At 44.7% G+C, this 23,908-nt stretch overlaps 1 protein-coding gene across 7 annotated transcripts in view; it reads right to left on the bottom strand.

Moving 5' to 3' along the window:
• Nucleotides 1-23,908, bottom strand: part of LOC142582451 (bromodomain adjacent to zinc finger domain protein 2B-like) — a 119,725-nt gene that overhangs the window by 52,040 nt on the left and 43,777 nt on the right. For 3 of the 7 annotated variants that reach the window (XM_075692185.1, XM_075692190.1, XM_075692184.1), the window contains 9 exons: nt 23,586-23,907; nt 22,981-23,093; nt 22,299-22,364; nt 15,914-15,958; nt 12,505-12,546; nt 10,643-10,708; nt 7,810-7,887; nt 6,854-6,965; nt 3,649-3,791 (listed from right to left, as the gene is read on the bottom strand). In XM_075692185.1, the coding sequence (XP_075548300.1) occupies nt 3,649-3,791; nt 6,854-6,965; nt 7,810-7,887; nt 10,643-10,708; nt 12,505-12,546; nt 15,914-15,958; nt 22,299-22,364; nt 22,981-23,093; nt 23,586-23,907 (987 nt within the window). The remainder of the gene's footprint in view (nt 1-3,648; nt 3,792-6,853; nt 6,966-7,809; nt 7,888-10,642; nt 10,709-12,504; nt 12,547-15,913; nt 15,959-22,298; nt 22,365-22,980; nt 23,094-23,585; nt 23,908) is intronic. The other 4 variants (XM_075692186.1, XM_075692187.1, XM_075692188.1 and 1 more) reach the window with 4 other exon arrangements.

Genomic DNA, 23,908 nt, shown 5'->3' with positions numbered 1-23,908 from the left:
AATTTGTTATATCCGCATTATTATACAGTCAAACCTCAATATATCCAACAGCACGGTGATCGCAAAATAGTTCTATATAGCCAGAATTCTCTATTTAAAATCACATAACAAACACCTAAAAAACTTCCACAAACCAATCTATGAACCGAGAGTGCGATCGAGGATCGTTGTTCGGAGCGCACGGTCGATTGCACTGCGTGCAATTGGCCTAGGCCATGCAGACTTTAGTCAGCCGCACAATATCGGTGTGGCCTAGGCCAACTGCACACAGCGCAGCTGAATGCACGCTCCGAACAATGATTCCCGATAGCACCCCAATCGTGGCGCAGCACTTGAAGCTTCACACAAAGTGTTTATTTATTTTGCTGAAAGTAACGCAGCAGTGTAGCCTGCTTTTTAGAGGCAGCCGCGTGCTTAACACTTTCCTGTCTACACCTATACCCATTGACAATATGTTGTCGATGGTTTCAACGTAGATTTTATTTCGTTTGGAGCGCTTATGGACAGCTGGCACCATCCAGAACATAAAAGAACAACTATTTTTCCAGTTTGGCTTTTGTGTTTCCTTTTTTCACCACGGTAAGAATTTTCAAGGCACCTTTTAATCGCGCTTGACGAGCGCGCATAGTTTTCGATATGGCGTCGACGTCGCGTGCAGCTGTTCCTCAGAAACGGTGAGTTTTGAAGGATTCCGATGAGTCTGCATCAGAATTTTGTGATGGTGGTAGCAGCGGAGACTCAGGAGATGATTTTGACTCATCCGATGTCAGCAAGGACGGTGAAAGTGCGTCAAGTAGCCCCGGAACGTCAACAGGCATGTGCCGGTAAGTTCTGTTTTCTACTCCGAACCATTTCATTGTGGTCGCGATCAGATCTAAAGACATTCGGCCTGTTCTAAAGGCCGCGGTTACTATCTGCAGGGTGTCAACTTCGTTTGGACAGGACCACTTGTCGGTGGCGGCACAAAGAGTGGAGTTTTGAGCAAGAATACGGCCTGGAGTTGACCTCAGCATTGCGCTCTGCAGTGCCGCGCGGCACTTCGTAAGAGCCGTCGACTTTTTTGCACTGTTCTTCCCAGCAGAAATAATCGCAGAGATATGCAACATGACTAATAAATATGCGTGGATGCATATTTTGGAGAAGCAGTCATACAGCGAAAGAGACGCATCATGGAAAGAAGTGACTCCCGATGAGATTAAGTTGATCGGACTCCTCATTTACACGTATGTCGTACAAGTGCCGCGCTTGCACTGCTACTGGAACACGCGGAAATTATTTTCTGGCCTTCTTCCGCCTTCGGTAATGCCAAGAAATCCATTCAAAGCGTTGCTTGCATACCTCAGTGTGTCCGACCCTGAGAAGACAACTGCCGCATCCCATGGCAAGTTGCATCGCGTAGCTTCGCTGCTGAAGCACACCAACGCCTCATCCGCTCAATTTTTTCAACCTGATCGGAGCCTCTCCGTCGACGACAGAATGGCAAAGTCCAAAGGCAGATCCGGAATTAGACAATACATGTGGGACAAAGTTATCAAATGGGGATATAAATTGTGGGTTTTGGTGGACTCAAAATCTGGTTACACTGTTCTGTTCAGTGTATACACGGGAAAGCGCGAAGCACCAAGCACACGTCGGCTGGCATTCGATGTTGTGACACAGCTGGCAGAGGACTACCTGGATCAAGGCACATAATTTATTTGGACAACTTTTACACGTCGACCTCCTTGTTTGTACACTTGTTGGAGCACAAGACGCTTGCTTTTGGCACAACACGCAAGGATCGTGGGGGTTTCCAACCGAGCTGAAGGACACTCAATGGGACAAAAAAGCAAAGAGAGATGTTCGGTGGCTACAGGATCAGACGTTCTATAGTTACAAAGGAAGGACAAGCGTGTTGTTCACATGATGTCGACAGCCCACACAGCCAACAAATTCGTACTTGCCAAGCGCAGAAGGAAAGTGAACAGTAAGTGGGAAGAAGTATCCGTGAAAGAGCCGATGCTGATTGACTTGTACAATGTGAGCATGCTTGGCATCGATAAATTAGACCAGCTAATTGGGACATACAATGTTGTGATGAAGTGCGTGCGCTGGTGGAAAACACTGTTTTTTCCACTGTATAGATATTGCTGTTGTAAACAGCTTTATTCTATTTGATGACCACCATCAGCAGCATCCCAAAGTGGCTGAATTGTAAAGAGGTTCACGCTTCGATCAGTTCGCGTTCAGGCTAGAGCTGCTGGAGCAGCTCATAGGCCTTGATGAGCAACAACATCCAGATCCCAAGGCTCCTCCTGCTGTTCCTGTTACAAGTGCCCCTAAGGATCAACAGCAAAAGCCCCAGAAGCTACAAAGATACAGGAACTGCAAATTGTGCTCAAGAACGGAAAGTTGGACAAAAAACGAACGTTTTCTGCGAGACGTGCTCCGTGAACTTGTGCTTCACAACATCACGCAACTGCTTTGTGCGGTGGCACGATAGCCACTAGAGATAACATTTTCCTTTGTAAAAAAATACCTTGTACAGATAGAAAGTTTATATCTGCAAGAATGTTGTATACGGCCTTTTTCTTCAAAGTGTATATTTTGAATTTTTTTAATGTTGTCTTGGTGCAAAGCAGCATCGACGTTTTTGCGGAGTTTTCTCGTTTTTGTTACACATTTGTTTATTAATTATTTTTTTTTCAAAGAATTGTTAATAAATGCTTGCTTGCAAATAATACCATTCGAAAGCACATTCCATCTTCTACAAATTGATACTATACATTTTAATATCAAACACTTGGTGCAGCAGCAAAAAAATTGTTTACTAGACCACCCGAAAACTGCTTATTTTCCTGCGGGCAGGAAAGTGTTAAAAACGGAGTCCTCACATAGTCAATGAACCACAAGCGATAGGCCGATGCCAGCTACAGCCCCAGTTGAAGTTGGGAGTGGGGCAACATCAGTGACTGTGGGATCAACCTCGGCAGCGTCTTCGTTTGGCCACTACTTCTGCTGCGATCTCCATATTCGTCAATCAAAGCATTTTGAAACACTGTCAATAATATAGCATTAAGTGACGTCTGCCAAGGCATCTATGAATGAGCACAGTGAGCACGGGCTGTCGCGCGTCTTTGTGGATGCAAACCACTAGTCCTCGCATGGCACAGCAGGCGCAGAGTGTGCCACCGAGGATTCGGTACAGCAAATGCAATGCATCGTTGACGTAGAACTAGCCAAGTTGCCGCGTGTGTGTGCCGCTACGTTCAAATGGCACCCTCGACGCGATCAACATGTGCAGCTATGGTGCACAGCAGTCGGGAACGCCTTGTGTGCCACCACCATCTTCGAGAGTGTTGCGGGAAAACTAACCTCCTGTCAACAGAGCGCACGTGGTCTGGGTTGGCGGAGTTCGATATATCCATTTTACGTCCGACCCTGTTAAAAAAAAATAATAATGCATGCGATTCTCGAGGTGACATAGAAAATGTTCGATATATACAATAATTCAATATATCCGTGTTTGATATATCGAGGTTTGACTGTATTGAGGTCAGACTGTACACATAGCTTGTGGTGCCCATGAAACCATAGATAGCCAGGCAGTGTAAATTCCTGACAAAAGGAACAAGGTAGAAAGCAAAAAGAAGGGAATGTAGTAAGCACCTCCTTGCAGGGCAGTGTTCCCGGGTCGTGAATGGCACACGTGAGCAGGTGCTGCACTACGTTGAGCAACTGCTGTTCCGACTTGATGTCATGGTTGATCAGGCCCAGCTGAAGAGAGTTCAAGCTGGGAACCTTGTCCACATCTGGCAAGGAGCAGGAGAGAGGCGGTGCACTGTGACTTTAAGCAATATAGCCAATTGCACAAAGACGTGTACATTTGTACCAGAGACTCACAGAGCTGACTTACAACTGAACTTAAAGTGGCAAGGGTTCAATGTACAAGAACGACACAAATAAAAGTTATGAAAGGCCAAGTGAGAGCCAAATGAGTAAATCATAGGACATGAAGAGGCCAGAGGCATGACTGCAGAACCACCAAAGATGTTGTTCTCATTTTTACAGTCTGCTCTACAGTCTGCTCTACTGGCTTTCACTTTCGTTTTCACTTTGTCACTCTTGTGCTCAGTTTGAAGTCAGCGTAATGTGCAAGTTGTCCACACTTTTGCGTCTCCTTGCTGTATGCTATTTGCCATTGCGGAGCACCATATAGCTTAAACAGCATCAGCAGCAGCCTATTCACGTCCACTGCAAAACGAAGGCCTCCACCAGGTGATCTTCAATTACCCCTGTCTTGCGGCAACCGATTTCAAATTGCACCTCCAAATTTCCTAATTTCGTCACTCCACCTAGTTTTCTGCCATCCTCGACTGCAGTTCCCTTCACTTGGCACCCATTCTGTAACTCTGATGGTCAACCGGTTATCCATCCTATGCATTACATGGCCTGCCCAGCTTTTTTCTATTAATGCCAATTAGAATATCGGCTATCCCCATTTGCTCTCTGATCCACACCGGTCTCTTCCTGTCTCTTAATGGTACACCTAACATTTTAACACGACAGCGATAAGGAGCTCGTGTCGCAGAGAAGCCAGTGTCGTTGCCGTTGGCCGTGAGCGAAAAATGGCGGAAGGCAATTCATAAACAAAAACAACTTGCAAGATGGGCTGGGTGAGAATCGAACCAGGGTCTCCGGAGTGTGAGACCAATAACACTTGTTGTTATTGGTGTTAATAACGCTACCACTCAGCCATGAGTTCGATGCTTCGAAGCGGGTCAAAAGCGCCTCTAGTGAATGCGGTGTTGCCTTAGAAACGTGCCGTAGAAAGTTATACTGCGGTGTATATCGGTAACTATGAGCATGTAAATTACAGAAGTCGCAGTTAAACGCGTAGCGAAGTACGTTTCTGCGACATTTATTCTGCGCTTGGCGCACACGTAGAGCCATCTTGCGGCAAACACAGAAGACCCCCTCCTCGCAATGTACGGCGCTGCCGCGACAGGTGATGCTGCACTTGCCCGCTTCTCCCCTTTGTCTCGTTTGAGCGCATTGGGGCCATGCGGGGAATGGTGTGCGGATGCCCCAATACCCTTGCGTTTAATAAGTTTTCTCGCTCTCTCCCCTTCTAACTTCCAGTGTTCAACACTCGAACCTTCGTGTTTAGGTGACGCGGCTCCTCTTTCCGCTCACAGTGCGATTCCTAGGTGCAGCGTCTGATGCGGGACGCCTCTGAATCGATTACTGCACCGTAGCGCATCTGGTGGGAAAGCGTCCCCTGTGATGTGTGCCGTGCTGCTGGTGAGGAGTCATGCGTCTGAGTGGTGCTCCCAAGCAAGATCGAGAACGATCCCATCGAGGCATCAGCCCCATGCTCGCGTTCACCTTCATGGCGCATCGCGGCCCGCCTGTCTGTGCCGATCACGACGTTTGGCTAGCATAGATTGTTTCTCCCTCCGAGACACTGAGTTCTTTGGTTCGTACCGCTTGCTCAGGAGCATGTTTCGTCTTTGTGTGACTCAAGAGCATGCCGAGCGAATGAGTGGGCGGTGCGAACGGGGTGCGATAACGCTATCGCGTTCCGCTCTTAAAGGCGAAGCTTAAGCGTCCTCCAATTTTTTTCATTCCATCGCTGTTTACACAGTCCTTAACTTGTTCTCGAGCTTGACTGTCAACCTCCAAGTTTCTGCCCCATATGTTAGCACTTGTAGAATGCAGTGATTGTACACCTTTCTTTTCAATGATAGTGGTAAGCTCCCAGTCAGGATCTGGCAATGCCTGCCATGTGCACTCCAAGCCATTTTTATTCTGTAAATTTCCATCTTATGATCAGGGGACCTTGTGGGTAATTGATCTAGACAAACATACTCCTTAATAGACTCTAGAGGCTGCCTGGCAATCCTGAGGTTTTGTTCCTTTGCCAGGCTATTGAACATTATCTTTGTCTTGTGCATATCAATCTTCAACCCCACTCTTACACTTTCTCTGTTAAGGTCCTCAATCATTTCTTGTAATACGTCCAGAGTGTTGCTGAATAGGACAATGTCATCTGCAAACAGAAGATTGCTGAGATATTCGCTGTTCATCCTCACTCCTAAGCCTTTGCAGTTTAATAGGTTGAATACTTCTCTTGTGTAACAATTGTGCTGTTATACACTAAAAGACTGTGCAGGTTCAGCAGGTATAAGCAGGTTTAGTCTGATTATACTCCAAAAATTTCACTTTTTTTTTAACCAACTAGCTTGACTGTGAGTTGGAAAAGCCTCACATTCTGTTGAAGCACAGGCACCATTGCACACTGTAAATGTACTGGCATGGTACCAAAAAAAGAGCTCATGCACTCACAAAAGGCTAAGTAAGATGGAGCTGAAATTGTCCCAGAAACAAACAGCAGGCTATTGCCTTTACTTGAAGAAAGATGAAAAACCCAGTTGTCAAGAGAAATGCGCTCAGGTCAACATAGAGAAAGCAGCATGATGGTCAACATGGAGAGGCAGCGTAACTAAGCCAATTGAATGAATTAAAATTTGAATGAATTTCATTTCAGTTTATGTCAGTGTTGTGATAACAAAAAGGTTGTGCTTGCATTTTGATAAGAGAAAGCAAAAGGCAGATGTGTTTTGGACACCAGCACCTTACAGTAATGCATGACAAGTAAATTAGGCTAAAGGGTTGCACACACCTTTCTTTATATTTAAAATGTAAAGAATTTCATTTTGGCAGTATTTTAAAAATATGAGCATTCTTATCACATTTCTATGCCCCCCCCCCTCCCTTTTTTGGGTGAATAAGTCAAGTAGGCTTTAGGCAGTGAAACCTTGCAACTAACACAGAAAAGCTACTTAGCAAACCAAGACAATAAATAACTCACCAAAGTGCAGCGTTTCACCAAAGTTGTGCAGAAACTCTCGAACCATCAAGAGATTTGCAAATGCAGTGCCCGGAACTTTTAGCCCAGGTATCCTATTTAGTGTTGGCAAAGGCTGGAAGAGAGAAAAAGAAAAAAGAGAACTGAGATTACTGCTGCTATGAGGAACCAGCTAACAATAAAATCATAAACAGAGGCTTGAAAGAAAGCTCACAAAACATATAAGAGTGCCACATGACTAGTCGTGTGGCACTTTTTGCACGTTATCACGGGCTTCTTTGTGGCTTGGGAAAGAGTTTTATGTAGCATGTATTAAGCAACAGAAAGCAGGATCAGGAATTTTTCAGGGAGGTCTAGAATTTTCTCATTCACACTTTTATTCTGAATATTTAATGAAGCTGATTAATCAATAATGACTAATTATGTAATTAGGCAAAACACAATTACCGTGGGTCTGTCCAGCTACGTGGCGCTCGCACATTTTTTTCGTTTTGACAAAAGTTACGCGTGGGACAGCGTGCACGCACATGCGTGCGTGCATGTGTGCGTTTGCAACGTGGTGAATGCAATTTCAATCATGAATGCAGGACCTCAAAGAGAGGTAATGTAATGCTAACACATTTCTCTTGCATTTACCACTAAATCGCCACTGAATTTGACACACTGGTTTGACACATGGCGAGCCTGTGCCACTTGAATAATCATATTTCACATTGCAGTCATTGATGTTTTTTCAGCAATAACAGGTAACAAGATAACAGGTCGAAAATGGGCCAAGGCCTATTGGTAGGAACGAATGAATGAGTTACTATGATGTGTAGTTTATGGAACCACTGTACAAAGACTTGCTTAAAATATTCCTCAAAGTTAAAAATGCTCACACCGACACTGCCACACTAGTGTGCAAGCACACAAACAAAATAGATTGCACTTGGAAAAAGCAAGCAGGCCAAGCTTACAAGAGCGTCCTTCAGAAGCATGTCTTCGACAGGTCTCCTGACCTCCTTCAATATATGCATATCCAGTTTCTTTGAATCCTGTCAAAAGAAAATAGACTGTGCATTAGGCTTCCCTTCTAACAGAGGAGCACACCAAGTAACACAACACGTCCAAGTTCACTCATTAGCTGTCCCAGACCTGGCAAACTTAAAATGTTGGAACACACACAGTTGAAGCCAAGAAATACTAAAATCTGATGAATATTACAAAAAGTTGTTTTATCACAACATGTTGACAGTTTACTCAAATATTTGCAGATTGTATCCTATGGGGACACTGAACAGCACTTCTGCTCTACAGTTGGAGAAGTATTGATAAACAGGTAAACGGAAACATTTATAAGTTCTATCATGAAATATTCATGTCAAGGGGTTGAAATTTCAGTTGCTGTTATACACTGCTTCAACAAGTGGGTGGCACTTCTACAGATAGGTACGAATGATCGGTCAGTACTTTTCTGTATTCAAACTGAACGAAAACGAAAATTCATAAAATGATTGGTGTCAACACGACAATCATAAGGAGCTTAAAAAACCAAGCATTTTATGATAGACGCATACAAATTCGCAAGCATGCTTGTCTGCTTGAGTGATCCAAGGGAGAGAAAGGACATGTTTACAGCTTTAAAAGAGCCCTGAATCACCCTTCGGGCTTAGTGAAAAAACACAATCCATGGGTAGCCTACACTGCTATGAACAATTCAGCCAAGTTTTGCAGTCCTGCATGGCGCATGCAGCTTGCAAACAGAGCTTGATGTTGGCTTTCTCTCAAATACTCTTTTTTCAACAGAAGCCTGCTCCTCACTGTTTTCTGGACGCTTTATTTTGTAACATAGCAGATTTCCATACACATATGCTGTTGGCCAATAGCTGACATCAAGAAGAGGGTTGGGAACAGTGTGTTTCTCTTCCTTCTGTTACTGTTTATATTTATTGAGAAAGTTTAACAAACAGGCTGAAGGGAGCGAAAATCAGCTTTTGAATTTTGATAATACTTACGCCGTGACTACTGTCTGCTCGAGCATGGCTGCGGCCGCCCCTGTAGGAATTAAACTTTGGCCACCCTGCTTATTGGTGTCACAGCCATTGGGTCTTGCTGATTTCGACTAAAGTAAGACCTCGATAATTCAAACTCGTCTAATTCTAAATTTCGGTTATTTCAAAGAATTTGAGCGGCGCTGTCATCTTCAATGCAAATTCCACCGCATAATTTGAATAGCCAGCACAGCTCTATCCAGATAATTTGCAGTTTCCGGCCGGCAGCAATGTGCGACAGCCTCCCAGCAACGGACATTTCGGCGTTTGTGGTAGCTGGTTAAACAACCGTTTGATGTCGCTCTGCAGCAGCCAGACCAGTTCTTTGAATTTCATTGAGTTTTTATTGAATTCCTAGCTTAGGGTGTTACATAGTTGCCCTCCACCGTTTCAAAGGGGATAAACACAGACCACCATCATCATCATCATTATCACTGGCAACCCAGGCAAATCAAAAGACAGCATTGCCATTCCCATTGCATTTTCCGTTTCCTGTTTTCCACGTGTAGGGCTGCATCGCACTGTTGGCATTCCTCCATGCTTCGTTGGCTGTGCATCTTCATAGTCATTCATTGTCCACAGTAGTAGTGAATGGGGTGTGTGCAGCTGCCTACCGTATGCGAAATCTCGGCCGCGTGTGCAGCTCATTCTCCGAAGACAGAATGCCGAAGTACAAGACATTGACGCTGCACGAGAAGGTGCACTTCATCGAGGATGCAGGTAGGTCCACATGCACGAAGACACAACTCCTGTCTTCGTTACACATTACATCCTTCCAGAACAAGCCGACTATCATCCACTTACGCTCGGCAGCAGCCGCCCGTGCAGAAATTAAGCATTGGTCATCCTGCTTATTGGCGTCATAGCCATTTGGTCTTGCTAATTTCGACTAGTTTTGAACACTCAACTACCCTCGAGCCATGTGAAACTTAAAGTCAGGCCACACACGCTTGCCAGCCTGCACTCACTCCTGGCCACTCCTGGTTACACCCTGTAGCACACTCCGCTTCGTATTGACCTGTTGATAGTGCTTCAAAATGCACAAGTTGGACGCGGCTGCTCTCCGTTGATCAAGCTGGTGCAGGACAATGCCGGTCCGCCCCAATGCAGCATGGCTAGACTGGAGCATGTGAGCACGAGCACACGCTCAAGCTCTGTCGTGCACAAATAAAGATGCTACACATATGCGCTACATTTGCATGTAGCTGCGGTCTGCTATGTAGCATAGATACCGTGGCTGTTGCGGAGTGCCACGACAAGTCTGCCGGCTGAGCACAGTGCGGCTCGCTGAGGACAATCACATTTCGCTTATGCTTGGCATGTCATAGGTGCCAAAATCGGTAGTAGTGGCATCTATGTGAACATTCAAAATCAAATTTCAACAGCACACCATGGTGACGTTCAGTAGGCGGAGCGCTGTGGGCACACACCGCTCCGCCGTAACCTTCACAGTGCAAGGCATTGAAGAAGGAGAGGAAGCACTGCAAGGGGGGGTGTTTGATGTCCATAAACTCTGCTTTTGCTGAATGCAATGAAATACTTTTTACGGCAAAGTATTTCTTAAATAGCCTATTTTAACTCTAAATGCACTTCTCCACTTTGATAAAAGGTGGCTCATGGACCCTTAAAGAAAAATCAAAAAGGCACTAAAACGTCAATGTAACGCATCCTAATACTTGTCCCTTTCAGCGGTAACCATCTTCTTAGCAACCTCACCAGCTAGGCAAAGTGGCTGTTTGAGAGCAAAGCTATAACCCACCTCCATCTTCTTGCGGTTTTCGAGGGCACGAACAAGCAGCATGTGTTGTCTCCTCCTCTCCCGTTCCTGGTGGGAGAAAAAGAAGAGGGAGACAGCATTAATGAATATTCGGGTCACAGAAATGTCCATGTGCATAAAGTTGGGCTAGCTGATTCACCACTTGCAAACAGCATAGACAAGATGACAAATGAAAAAAAAAAATAGAAAAGCAAGACGAACAGTTGTGCCTATGCTGTTTCCGTTCGGTCTGTTCTCTCTGTTTTAATTCTGGCTGTCAGCTATTTCCATTCACAAGATGGTCACATTCGCTAGTCATAAGCAGTATATCAATATTGTTAGCACCAGCAGGCAGCCCAACAACTGATGCCTGAATTTATCTGCTGTCAGTCACCAAAATATGACGGCCATATCAGTCAACAAATTTCAATATAGGAAGGGTACAAGCTCTTTTTTAAGGGGCACTAATGACCAACACTATTAGCGTATTCCATCGTCAGAACAGGAGCAGAGCCTAAAGAGCAGGGAGGTGCAGAGCAGTACCACAGCGAGAATCTGACTGCTTGCTCCCTCAATGAAGCATTCCATGTGCTCCGAAAGCAGGTGAGAGGGCAACATCATGTGCCCAGATTGATTACCTTCCTGCAGCGATTATTATGTGAGCTTCACTTTTCAGCTGCCATTGCTGCCGCACATGAACCAAAAAATGGGAACACAACCAAAATAAAATGATATGGAGTGTTTGCATCAGTGACTTCCTTTGCACTCCACTTTTCACACTGGTGATGCTCGAACTTTTCTCGATTGCACTCCGCATCACCAAACTGCTCCTTTTCTTCCATTTAATCACAGCGTTCCTGCTCGTGTTCACCCAATGGAGTGTAGCTACTATAAAGAGAAAACTTTAGGGACTCTCTTGAGTGCTCCTGTTCGCCAAATAGAATGCGTCATAACTTTTCTTAATTTAGCAAGTAGTTTTTCAAGGCAATTTGTATTTATTTGGGAGAACAAGGCCCCTAGCAAAAGAAAAAGAAAATTTCGTTTTCTTCTTTAGAATGAATAGCAATGTTTCCCTTTTTAAATTTCACACCAGAAAAATAGCGCTGGCACACTAGTATAAGGTCACAGATTTTTGTGCAATTAGGCCATTTTATTTTTCCTAAAAATGTTATCGACATTCACTAGGTTGAGGCCACACTGACGAGTGTGATTTGCTTTTCTTCTCACTCTTATTTTCTTTAGTGGTATCAGGGCTAAATTTCCAAAATGGTTAGAGACACGCTTGCAGTGTTGCAGTATTGTGACATCACCTATGCTAGAGGTACTTGCAGAGATAGGCCTGCCTTGCTAGATTGTGTTCAGCATAGGAATAAATTAAGGAATATTGCGATGACCACTGTTTGATCAATAATGCTTGATAAAGTTGTGTAGCAATTCATTCCTTATCGATCTTTTCTACACAAGGTGTCATCAGGTGAAATGCTAAACAAGTGACATGGGCTTTCTTTGGGCTCAACAGCTTAGCCAATCACCGTGCAATGACAGTGGTATCGGCAAAACTTCATGATACAGAATGTGGCCCCCATACAACAAGCCTTTTTCAGCACAATGGAATCATCTAACTGTTCCAGCCACGAAGTGCTTGACCGACCTGTGTGAAGAAGCCACAGCACATGGTGCACATATTGGCTCTATTAACATGCTGGCATCATATCACCATTCAAACTAAACAAAGCATGAAGTAAAAGGCATTTTTATTCTTGCATCAACCACTAACAATAATGTGATTTCCATCTATAAGGCTCCTAAAAAACAAGAAACCACAGAGAGAAAGTAATGAAACAAAGTAAAATCGTAAAACTCACCAAATCAACCATAAGAAGCATCTCCCGACGCTTTTGCATCTCCTATAAAGGTGTAAGAAAGAATATTAATGCTAGCTAACACTTGCATGCCAAAGAGCTTGCTATGAGCAAAAATACTACATTGAATTGAAATTAAGTCCATTTTTCAAGCAGGGGAATTGTTTATAGTTGATATGAAGTGCTGTGCCACACGTGTCAAACATGATTCGTTCTTTTTATGTTACGTCATAGGCAAGCAGCCTATATATATAGTTCGCTGTCACTGAAATAAATCAGTGCGGTACGTGCTCTTGGATCGTCTCCGTCGCTCTGCCACCCGCCACAACAGTGGCGACGAGGGTGACCACCCCGCGGAACCCCCGCCACGAACAGTGGCGTCTCGGAAACGCTGCGAGTCCTGCTGGGTACTGAAAGCAATCGAATCTAGGGAGCATCGGCGGTCATGGCCCTGGCTACGAACCTCGGTACCCCAAGTTTCGACGAAAATCAAGATAAGTGGGATATTTACTTGACTCGACTGGAGGCATTTTTTGAAGCAAATGAGATTAAGACCGATGATAAGAAAAGGGCGCTCTTAGTTTCGACACTGTCAACGAAGACGATAGGCGTTCTTGCTGGACACTGTGCCCCCCAGAAAGTAAATGGCTTGAGTTACAAGGACGCACTTACCATCCTAAATAACCAATATGCGCCGAAGACTAATGAGGTTGCCGCAAGTTAAAAGTTCTTTACAAGGGATCAGGCTGCAAGCGAATCTGTCCGGGACTATGTTGTTGAGCTACGCAAGCTTGCGGATAATTGTCACTTCGGCACTAGTTTGGACCGTATGTTACGGGACCGCATTGCTTGTGGCATCCGGAATCGGGCGGTGCAGCAGACGCTGCTTGAAAAAACTGAGCTCACACTTGCCCAAGCTGAAACGATTGCCATAGCGGCAGAGACAGCCGCACTCGAAGTAAGCGCAATGACTAGACCTGATAATGAGGCAGTGGTGTGCACTGTAGCGAGTAGATCGCGCCGATATCAGACCTTCACCAAAGATAAGCAAAGCCATACTGAGTGCGCATGCTGCGGAAACTACGATCACGAAGCAAGCGACTGTCCACACAAAAAGGAGCAGTGTTTTCGCTGTCGAAAGACTGGTCATTTCGCAAGAAAAAGCCGCTCCCAGCCGGGGCTCCGGGCTGGTCGTAGGCGCGATGGCATCGCTAACGCAGTTCATTACGAGAGCATTGTATCCGAAACGGAGGAAGGCGATATTTCATCAGTCTCTTTAAAGGGGTCCTGCACCCCTCCTCGAGCTTGGTGAAAAAAACACAGTCTATGGATATATACGTTGCTCTGAACATCTCAGCCATATCTTGCAGTCATGCTCGGTGCGTGGAGCTCACAATCAGAGTGTGAGGTCACCTTCTCAAATGCTCTCTTTTCAACAGAAGGCTGCTCCTCACTCTTTTCTGGATGCTTTATTTTGTAATATAGAAGATTCCCATAAGTGGCAGCTTTTGGCCAATAGCAGACATCAATCAAAAAGGGCGTTTGGATCAGGGTGCTTCTTCCTACTGTTAGTGCGTCGATTCAGTGGCGTAGTTTAATAAACAGGCCGAAGTAAGAAGAAGCTGTCTATCATCTGCCCACACTTGGCCGTGGCCGTCCACGTAGAAATTATAGTTTGGCTACCCTGCTTATTGGTGTTGGAGCTGTAGGGTCTCGCTGATTTCGACTAGTTTTGAATACTCAACTAGCCTCGAACCACACGAAACTTAAGGTCAGACCACACGCATGCTTGCCAGCGCGTGCTCACTCCTGGCCAGTCCTCGTTAGGCACCTTGGCCGGCTTCACTTTGTATTGAGATATTGACAGCTGAGATACTGATAGCGCTTCAAAAGGCACAAGTTGGATGTGGCTACTAACGGTCGGTCAAGCTGGTGCAGGGCAAGGCCGGTCCACCCCCTGTAGCACGGCCATACTGGAGCATGTGAGCGCAAGTGCACGCTCAAGCCCTGTTGTGCATAAAGCAAAGGCTGCACATACACAGTAAAGTCGGCTACAGTTGCATGTAGCTGCAGTCTGCTACGCAACAAGTGCGCTGGCTGAGTGTACTGTTGCTTTCTGAGGACTACCACATTTGGTATGTCGTAGGCGCCAAAATCCAAAGTAGGGGATCTACGCGAACATCCGAAATCACATTTGAACTGCGTGCCACGGTGATGTTCAGTAGGCGGACCGTTTGGGCACGCCCTGCCCTGCCATAGCCTTAACAGTGCACGTCATTAAAGAATGAGCAGAAGCACCTCACCAGGGATGCTTGAGTGCCAATAACACCGTTTCTGCTGAACACGAAGTACTTCTTGTGGCAAAGTATTTCTGAAATAGCCTATCTGAATTTAAAATGCATTTCTCAACTTCAACAAAAAGTGGTCCAGGGCTCCTTTAAAACACCTTCAGCACTGAGAGAAATCGAACCGGCATCACACAGGTTCCTCAAGCTCAACAACCCCATGCTGTAGCGCTGTGCTGTGCTACAAATGCCTGTGGGCACTGAGTGATTCTCACTGTTGGCCCACACTGGTGCATCACAGATCTCGGAGGCCATGCAAAAAGAGTGGGGCTTCACACAGGCATCGCAAGCAATCTGCTAGATGGTGCATAAGATGGAAGCAGGAGAGGTGCCCGGCTGAAGCATACTGGTCATACATGACCTGTTTTGGCAGTCGTGATTTGGTGTGGTGCCACATTGCTTGAATGCTAACCGCATTTACTTCGAAAGTCATTGTGAGATGGGTTCTGCCAGAATTTTTCTGAATTTGTGGCTTCCCTCACAGAAAAGCAGTGCCATATTCACCAATAATGATTGCCTCAGTATTCTGTACACAATGCATGCACTTATTTCAAAGATGCTTGACATGTAAACAATCATTTAAGGGCGCTTAATTCCTGCCCCCACTGCATTACCCTACAGCAACAACACCCCCACGATTAAACCAGACTGCTGATTTGTGCCTTGTGGTCCGAGCAGTGCGTAGTGACACTCAGTTTTAATGCACCCACATAGTTTTGGTGCGACAGTCACGTTCAACAGGAAAAATCCTTGTCCAATGCCCAGCCTAGCTGCAGCAGCTATGCTGCTATAAAGAACCACAAAGGGAAAATGTCAGACGTGCACTGTGACCACATTCATGACGCACGCACCACCTCACATCTGTGCATATGCTTGAGAGGAGCAGGGCACGGTAGGGAAGAGGGCTGTGTACCAGAGAAATAGAAGAGGCATTAGCTGCCAGACAGGGAAACAACACATGTCTTTAGGTGCTGGATGAATGATAGACTGCTGGCACAGTAAAAGGAAATGCGTGATCCAAAGAATGCAGCAAGGTTTAAGAAGGCAAGGCAGCAACATATGCTCACCTGCTCTCGCAGGATTAAAGCTTGCTGCCTCTTCATTTCTCTTTCCTAAAGGCAGGAGAAGACAAGCATTCAGAAAAAACAGATTGGAAGAAATGAGAATGCATCAAGGTTATGCGGAAGCAGGAGGAAAGAAAAGCATCCTTCACAGCTACTTTATTTGTGAGCTTCATGCCTAGAGACTTCCTGATAAACAGACAATAAAGGGAAAAATAATTCAGTTAATTACCCTTCTACAAAACTTTTGAAAAGGCTACTTTTAACTGGAGAGGAAGCTTGAACAGCCAGAAAAGATGCGAAAATGAAATACAATGGCAATGACATCTTAATGTTCCTCTGCATCAGCTCAACGTGACGTCATGAATTTTGATGGTGCTAGCTTGCACTTGGGCTATTTTTTATCAGTACAGATGGACTACATTATGTTCTTAAAGAGCTAAAGACTGAAGTTAGCAAGTTTTGAGAAATTTTGCTGAGCCACAACAGCCAAAACATGAAAAAGTACTTCAAAATTTGTGATGTTGCACTGAAATATTGTTGCTGGGGTTTTGGTGTAAAATTGAATGAATTGGACTTCCACCTCTATTTTCTCTTTGATAATGCATCTATTACAGCAAAATGAATGAAAATATGGTTTCAAAATAATACATTACTACCCTAAACTGACTTCGTGTTTCTTTTTAGTGTCCCCTCAACCAAGCTTCACGCGACTCTTAACTGCCTCTCTGGCAAAGAGGCTTGCACAGAGGTTTCGACAGAGGTTTGAACATGCTTGCACAGAGGGACATTCACCTGAACAAAGTTTGCTGCTCAAGCCAAATCTACAGGTGTGAACATTTTAATTAAATGCATCCTATGGTGCGCACAGTTCAGTAGCTACTGCCTTTTTTGGAGGGCATACAACGTTACACAAGTTTAATTGTTTTACTGCTTTCAAACTGCAGAAAAGTTAGCAAAATGAATGCTAATGAAAGCAGCTGAAGCACACTGATTTCTCCAAGGTGTAATGCTGCGAAGGACAAAGCGCAAGCTGATTTAAAATGGTTTATGTACTTAATAATAGTATTTAACCATACAATAACTTATAGTTGTGCACTGCTTGCGCACTGGCAGTCACCATACAGGCTCGCCTAACTTTGCATGACAAATATGCACTTTCATGGTCAAACACCTGATCGGCTAATGACAGTTGCAGAACAAGTATACAATGAAATCTTGTTAGTTGGGATTCCACAGGACCGAAAAAAAAAGCCCGAATCAACCAAAAGTCAAATTATCGAGGGTGTCAAAAGAACAATAAACAAATACTTACATGCTTACTACAACAACACACTTATAAAACTGAATGATTCAGCAAATCCTACTTCTATTTTGGAAAAAAAGCAGCAAACAAGCTGCAATTGTCATCACCTCACGATTGATTAGAGTTTGCAGCGGCAAAGGTCTTGTACCATCCTACGGAGTGCAGCCATAGTGCAAGGGCTGTGTCTTCATCAGAGACTTGCTTATCCCGATTATTTTTTTTGACCAGTGAGCTGGTTGGCTACAGCATCACGATGTAGCCAGCAAGTTTGATGCCAGCATGCAGTTTGCGGCAGAATAGCTCATCATCCTTTACAATTCCCACACTGTCTAACATTGCGTGTGCCCATCGCTCGAAAACAAAACTACTGCTCACTGCAACCACAGCAGTTGAAACCGTCGTTGCTGTCACTGCGATCATGGATGGTGACCACACAGTTCTGAAGGCACGCGGCAAACGCGGACTGTGTCAAAATGAAAGTACTGTTTGTCACGACCGCTGTGGACACAACCATGGTTACCACCGAGGAGATCATGAATGGTGGCTGCGCAGTTCTAAAGGTACACGGCCAATGTGGTGTCATGTGCTCTGGTAAACGCAAGAATAATGGCTATAAAGACACAAATAGGCATAAGGCGTCGGTTCCTGTAGTTTCCGCTGATAATTATGGCAATGTGGCGTTCCGCCACATGCTTCACCTCTCCGCCTTCACATGCTCCGCCTCTCTGCTTCAGTTGAATGCAAGCGTTCCATGCTCATCGTGCTGCTTTTGAGCGTTGTTCAAGTTGACCAGACCCAAGTTGGCCAAATAGATCCGAATTAACAAGTATGAAGCCATTAAATAATGCATGCGCCTGCGAGGACCAGTAGACGAGTCCAAATTATCCAATTTTACAAATTAATGAGGCATTACTGTATGCCCAACAAGTGTTGCTGTCACTACATTAAACCTCAAGTTCTTTCATTAGGAATGAAAAATTTAGCAATTTTTTATTCTAGCAAATTATGGTGCATTACATCCCCATTTGAAAAGCTATAGGCGGGGTTTGTCTCTTACAAAGACCTCAAATATAAATGAAAGACATCTGAGCTCAGAGCTGAAATGGACACTTTTCCTCAGCACACATATAATGCTCAGGCATAATTATCTGAACAGATGGCAATGAAAGGAATCGAGAGCATCAAAGAATGTGTTCAAGTGCCATAAGTCAAATGCACAACTCAATTTGAATTGATGAGTGTGGCTCATCTCCGGCAAACAAAGCAGAAGCAGTTGCGGCCTGGTAGTGTAGGGCTCAGCCCTGACAATATTGGTACAAGCAGTCAGGGTGAGTACAGGTCGCGCTTGGTAGAGGTAGAGCAAAGGGTTAAGAGGTAATTGGAGCAGCCAAAGTATGTGACCATTTCAGTTGCTAGCCTTTGGATACGTAATTCTAGAAATACAAGAATTTAAAGAAATACAGTAGAATCTTGGTGATATGATCATGCCTCATACAATTTTTGGACTGATACGAATTTTTCAAGGGACCATTAGCTTGTAAAGCGCTAAATTTTGGATGTTGCGAACCCTTTTCAAGCCACCGTGCATGTTACGAACAAATGAGCCACCACACATTCCCCGGCAGAGCCAATGATAAGGGCCTGGCTCACCAGTAGCGCCAGACACTAGCTGTTGTCAGGCCGGCAGAGTGGCTGTGCTGATGCACCATTCGCATACCTGTTGCCAGGGTGACCTACGTCACTACAGGATATAAATACAACCTACGTGATACGAATTTTCTCACAGTCTTGAGATATTCGTATCATCGAGATTCTACTGTAGACTTATATATATACTTACATATATACATATGTGGACTTATGGTCAGATGTCTAAATGAAGAGCTTTTAACCAGTTCAGAAATCTAGGTCCCAAAAATTACATTCTGATTCTCAACAGTTTAAAAATTGTGCAGCTGAAGCGATTGGAGCGCACACTTTGTGCATCATTCATTATGCAAAAAAGAAGTGAGGCGTGCAGACAGGACACAAGAGTAGAGAAGTGGACAACACGAACGCCGACTATCAACTGAAGGGAGCACTGAGGCGAAAAAAGAAAGAAGACACAAAACTCATCTGTGCATGCTCAGGAATGGTGTTTCCACGGGAGCTTTTCTAGAAATTCTTTCAATGTACTTGAAGTCGACGCTAATTGGGTGGAGAGACGGCGTTTTTCTGCATAAATCAGGCATTTGTATTGGCTCAAAGGTTGCCCTATTCTTAGCAACATTTACCTGAGTAAGGTTGACAACTGCTTAGAGAAAGCCTTAGGTGATAGCGTTATCAAGATATTGCGTTACGTTGATGATTACCCGATTTTCTGCAATAGGGAAGAATTCGATTCCGCTGCTACCTCAGTAAGTGAGCAATTTAAACTTTATGGGGGAGGATTAAAGTTTACCAAGGAATTTCCTCAGCAACGCGTAATTCAGTTTTTTGACATTTCCTTGATCTTCGAACAAAATCATGTTTGTTGGCAGTACTTCCCAAGATCTTCGAAGCCGTTGCTAAACTTTCAATCCAAGCATTCTAAATTAGTAAAAAACGGAATTGCCATGTCGTGCCTTAAGCCTTCCCTCACCAGATCCTGCATGCACAAAATGAGCGCCAGTTTTAATGCGCAGGTCCGGCGCCTATTAGAAGCAGGTTATCCTAGTGTAGCGGTGGCCACTGTGGCTGAGCGCCTAAAGAAGTCTGTTTCGAGAGGGACGGACGTGATTACAGAAAGAAGTAATAGCAAGAAAAGAGTAGTGGCTATTCCGTATATTCATTCAGTGTCGCACAGGCTTAAAAAAGTTGCAAGTAGATATGATGTTAATGTTGCTTTCACTGCTCCGAATAAGCTAGGTAAGATATGCGCTGCCGTACAGAATAAAAAGGAGCGGGTAAAAGGCAAAAAACGAACAGATATTTGTCCAGTGAAGCACAATAAGAACAACAATTTTACTGACTGTCGTATGGGTGTGGTTTACAATATTCCCCTTAGCTGTGGCCAATTCTACGTAGGGCAAACGGGACGGTGTATCAATCAGAGGCTAATGGAACATAAAAGGTCGTTAACCGATGGATTGCCTTCTAATCTTTCGCTACATTGCCGAGATTGTAACTGCACGCCAGAGTTAATAAGAATGAAGATACGCATCTTATAGTAGAGGCACGGCATATCTATAATGGTAGAAGTGCGTGCGTGAGTGAGTCAGCCTTCGATTACGTTACATAAGGAAGAGATTAAGTGCCTTAACAGCTATCTCTCACGTAGACCGGCACGTGTACCCGACTGACACGTAGTGTTACCATTCCTGAGCATGCGCAGATGAGTTTTGTGTCTTCTTTCTTTTTTCGCCTCAGTGCTCCCTTCAGTTGATAGTCGGCGTTCGTGCTGGTCCACTTCTCTACTCTTGTGTCCTGTCTGCACGCCTCACTTCTTTTTTGCATAAAGAATCTTTACCAACTAGCTCAGCTTTCTGTCGTTCTGTGCATCATTCCTTTTAAGAAAAGCAGCACATGCTGGACGCCACATTTCGTGGTACCTCTGGTATAAGTTGTGCATTCCTTAAAGACATACCAAAGTGCTGCAAAACAACTAATGTGCTAAACCTTGCCGGGGTGAAAGGTAAGAAGAGGTAAGTTTGGTACGGATCACAGATCAAAATGACTGGTTTGCTACGGTGCAACAATGGATTAAGCAATTTTATGTTAAGCGAATTTTCCCACATATGTGAGGTGCAATGTGCCCAAATGCCTAAAAGCAAGGGCCTACCCTCTTCATGTCAGGATGCCCTACCGCCCATGTCAGCATTAAGCAGCTTAATAAAAAAACTGATAATGAGCACTACATGAAGAGCATAAAGAAACCAATACAAGCAACATGAACAAGGGCAGTTGGATGCTAGGTATGAAAGAGAGGGCAGTGTGCAAACAAGATGGCATGCTGTTTTACAATGGTTAGTACCAAACATGTTCCTTCTCAAAACATGCAACAGCACTAAAACAGTGTGCAAGCAATGAGAAGATCGGTGATCTCCAGCAGTACCTACCTATGTCAATGCATGTACATATTAGAAAATGCAAAGTGGCAGAAGGTAGCAAACACCCCTTACAGCTACTGGCAAGTATCTAATATAAGCCCAAACATCAGTGGAACCACATCTAGGTAAACTGAAAGCACCCATGCCTCTGCACCTACTGGCATGCTTAATTTGAATCCCCAGTAATTTCTGCTGTTGATATTCATACCAATTGTGATTGCTATAAGCTGCCTAATCCCCACGAAATCTATAACCAATAGTTTATGAAGTCCAAGAACACAAGAATGCACTACAGAGGGAATCGTGCCTGGTGATGGGCAACAGAAGCATGCTCAATCATCTGCAACTTTGCAAGTAATTCCTGTAGTCGCCAATTAACTTTTTAAAGTGGATAGCCGTAATAATGTTCCAATGAATCAGGCAGTCAAAAAAAGAAAATTCATGGCCAGTGGGACAGAAAACCGGTTAGCAAGCTTTTACTCAGTGGAATAATATCCACTTGAAATTTCACTATGGTCAAGGCCATGGGGGCATTTCGCATTTGCCTCTTGCCCAGCCGAATGCGCATCATATTCTTGCTATGCTGAAGTGCAGACCTCACAAAAACGTTGACTGCTTGACACTGGCATCAGTTTGGGGCTTTCTGCTGACATGTGAGCTTTCATGATCCTATCAAGGATGCACACAGACTTGACCATGGTAATTACTGGCAGACTGCCTGCCAGAATAGGCAACTCAATACTGCAAGAACTGGCATTCGCCAAAAAGCAGTGACTGCTTTATTCAGGAGGCACTGCTGCCCTGCCCTCTGTGGAGTCTAAGAGGAGCATCCCATCGGCGCAAATTTGTGAATGCATGAAAATATTTTTCCAAGGCACTTACCCCCTGTAGCCCACTAGTGTCGTAGTTATGAAACAAAACACCTCTGTTGCAGTTCCCAGCTGACATTTGAGCAAATATAATGTGGGCTGTGAAGCCAATATCTGAAGCATGCAGAAGTACATCCCCTAAACAGTACCTGAGCTTTGCGAACAGCGTCGTCTTGGCGCTGCCTCTCTATATCCTCCCTCCTTTTGCGGCGGATCTGATGCAGGGAGACGTGTAACCATGCAAAATCAACATTCCACCTAGCACCCTTTTCCAATAAGTGCAACTCCGACGCACCAACAGAAGTGACACCAACCCCTCTTCAATGCTCTGTCAGTGCATGCTTGCCGAGCAAGACGCATACACAACAACGACAAAGCAATCAAGAAAAATAACCGCAAAAAAGACGGCCAACAACAGACACCACCATTCTCCATAGCGTAGAAATTGTCCTCTCAGGCAGCTGGACACACTCAGGGGCAATGAAACCAGACAAGACATATTTTTACAACAGATGGAGCAACACCAGTCATGTCCTCATCCGAGGATTACTAACATGCACTCTCTGCTGTGATGGATTACTCGCACATTTTAAGGACGTGAGCACAAGACAGAAGAGGACCTCTGTTGTTCCATGCCCAACATGCAGTACAACATAGAGAGGATGGGCCATTCTAGAACGTGAACAAGGGGAAAAGGAAAAGTACAGATGAGGCAAAATTGCAGGTGCAAAAATACTCTTTCCCCAGAAGTGCAAGTGCCAGAAAGGCATCAAGTAAAGCAAGGTTCACACATACAACAGCTGAAGAGGTGTTAAAGGCAGTGAAGAGAACCTCAATCGTCTGCTGGGTGCGCAGTTCCTTCTCGATGCGTTGCTGCTCGAGGCGTTCAAAACGTTCTTGCTGCTTCATCAATTTCACTTGCTCATGGTGCCGCCTCGCTTCTTCTATGAAATAGAGAAAGAAAGAGAGAGAAAGAAGAAAATGAACATCACAGAAAAGGCTCAATAAAATGTCACATTTAACCAGCACTATTGAGTAACTGGTAACACAAGGGACCCTGAACTACCATTTTTTGAAGCCTCAAAAACACCCTGTATCGAGTTTTGCGCATTCCTGGAATATATAAGTGTTGTTATATACACACATATATATATATATATATATATATATACACACACATATATATATATATATATATATATATATATATATATATATATATATATATATATATATATATATATATGTGTGTGTGTGTGTGTAATGATGCACTGAAGAGTGCTATAATGCTGTTTATGTTACACTGCATGCCACATATATTTTTATAATTCACCTCTTGCAATGCATTCTAATTAACAGAGCAAGGAAAGGCTGCTATGGATACCGCAAGGGAAGTCATGACAAACTGCCTTATACGGGAGTACAACAGTGCCCACCTTGATGCTGCTGCTGCTCAAAGTGCTGCCTGTGCTGGAGCAGGGCAGCCTCCTGCATGACTCGCTCCTGTGGGTCCGGGGAAGGGCGACTGCGTGGCCGTCCCCTCCGAGAACCCCCGGCACTCGAGGCACCAGCAGCCACGGCAGCGGCCAGGGAGCTCCCCGCAAGGCCAGGCAGGCCCAGCAGGGGCGAGGCACTCCTGGCTGCTGCCGTCGAGGAGGGAGGTAGCGCTGCCATCAGAGGCGGCGGCACCACTGCGTGCACACCACACAGCAGGCGCAAGCGCAAGGCCAGCTCCTCTTCACTCATAACACGGCAGCCC

The sequence above is a fragment of the Dermacentor variabilis genome, chromosome 5, assembly GCF_050947875.1.
Source record: "Dermacentor variabilis isolate Ectoservices chromosome 5, ASM5094787v1, whole genome shotgun sequence".
Classification (NCBI taxonomy): domain Eukaryota; kingdom Metazoa; phylum Arthropoda; class Arachnida; order Ixodida; family Ixodidae; genus Dermacentor; species Dermacentor variabilis.
This window is presented reverse-complemented; position numbering and strand designations above follow the sequence as displayed.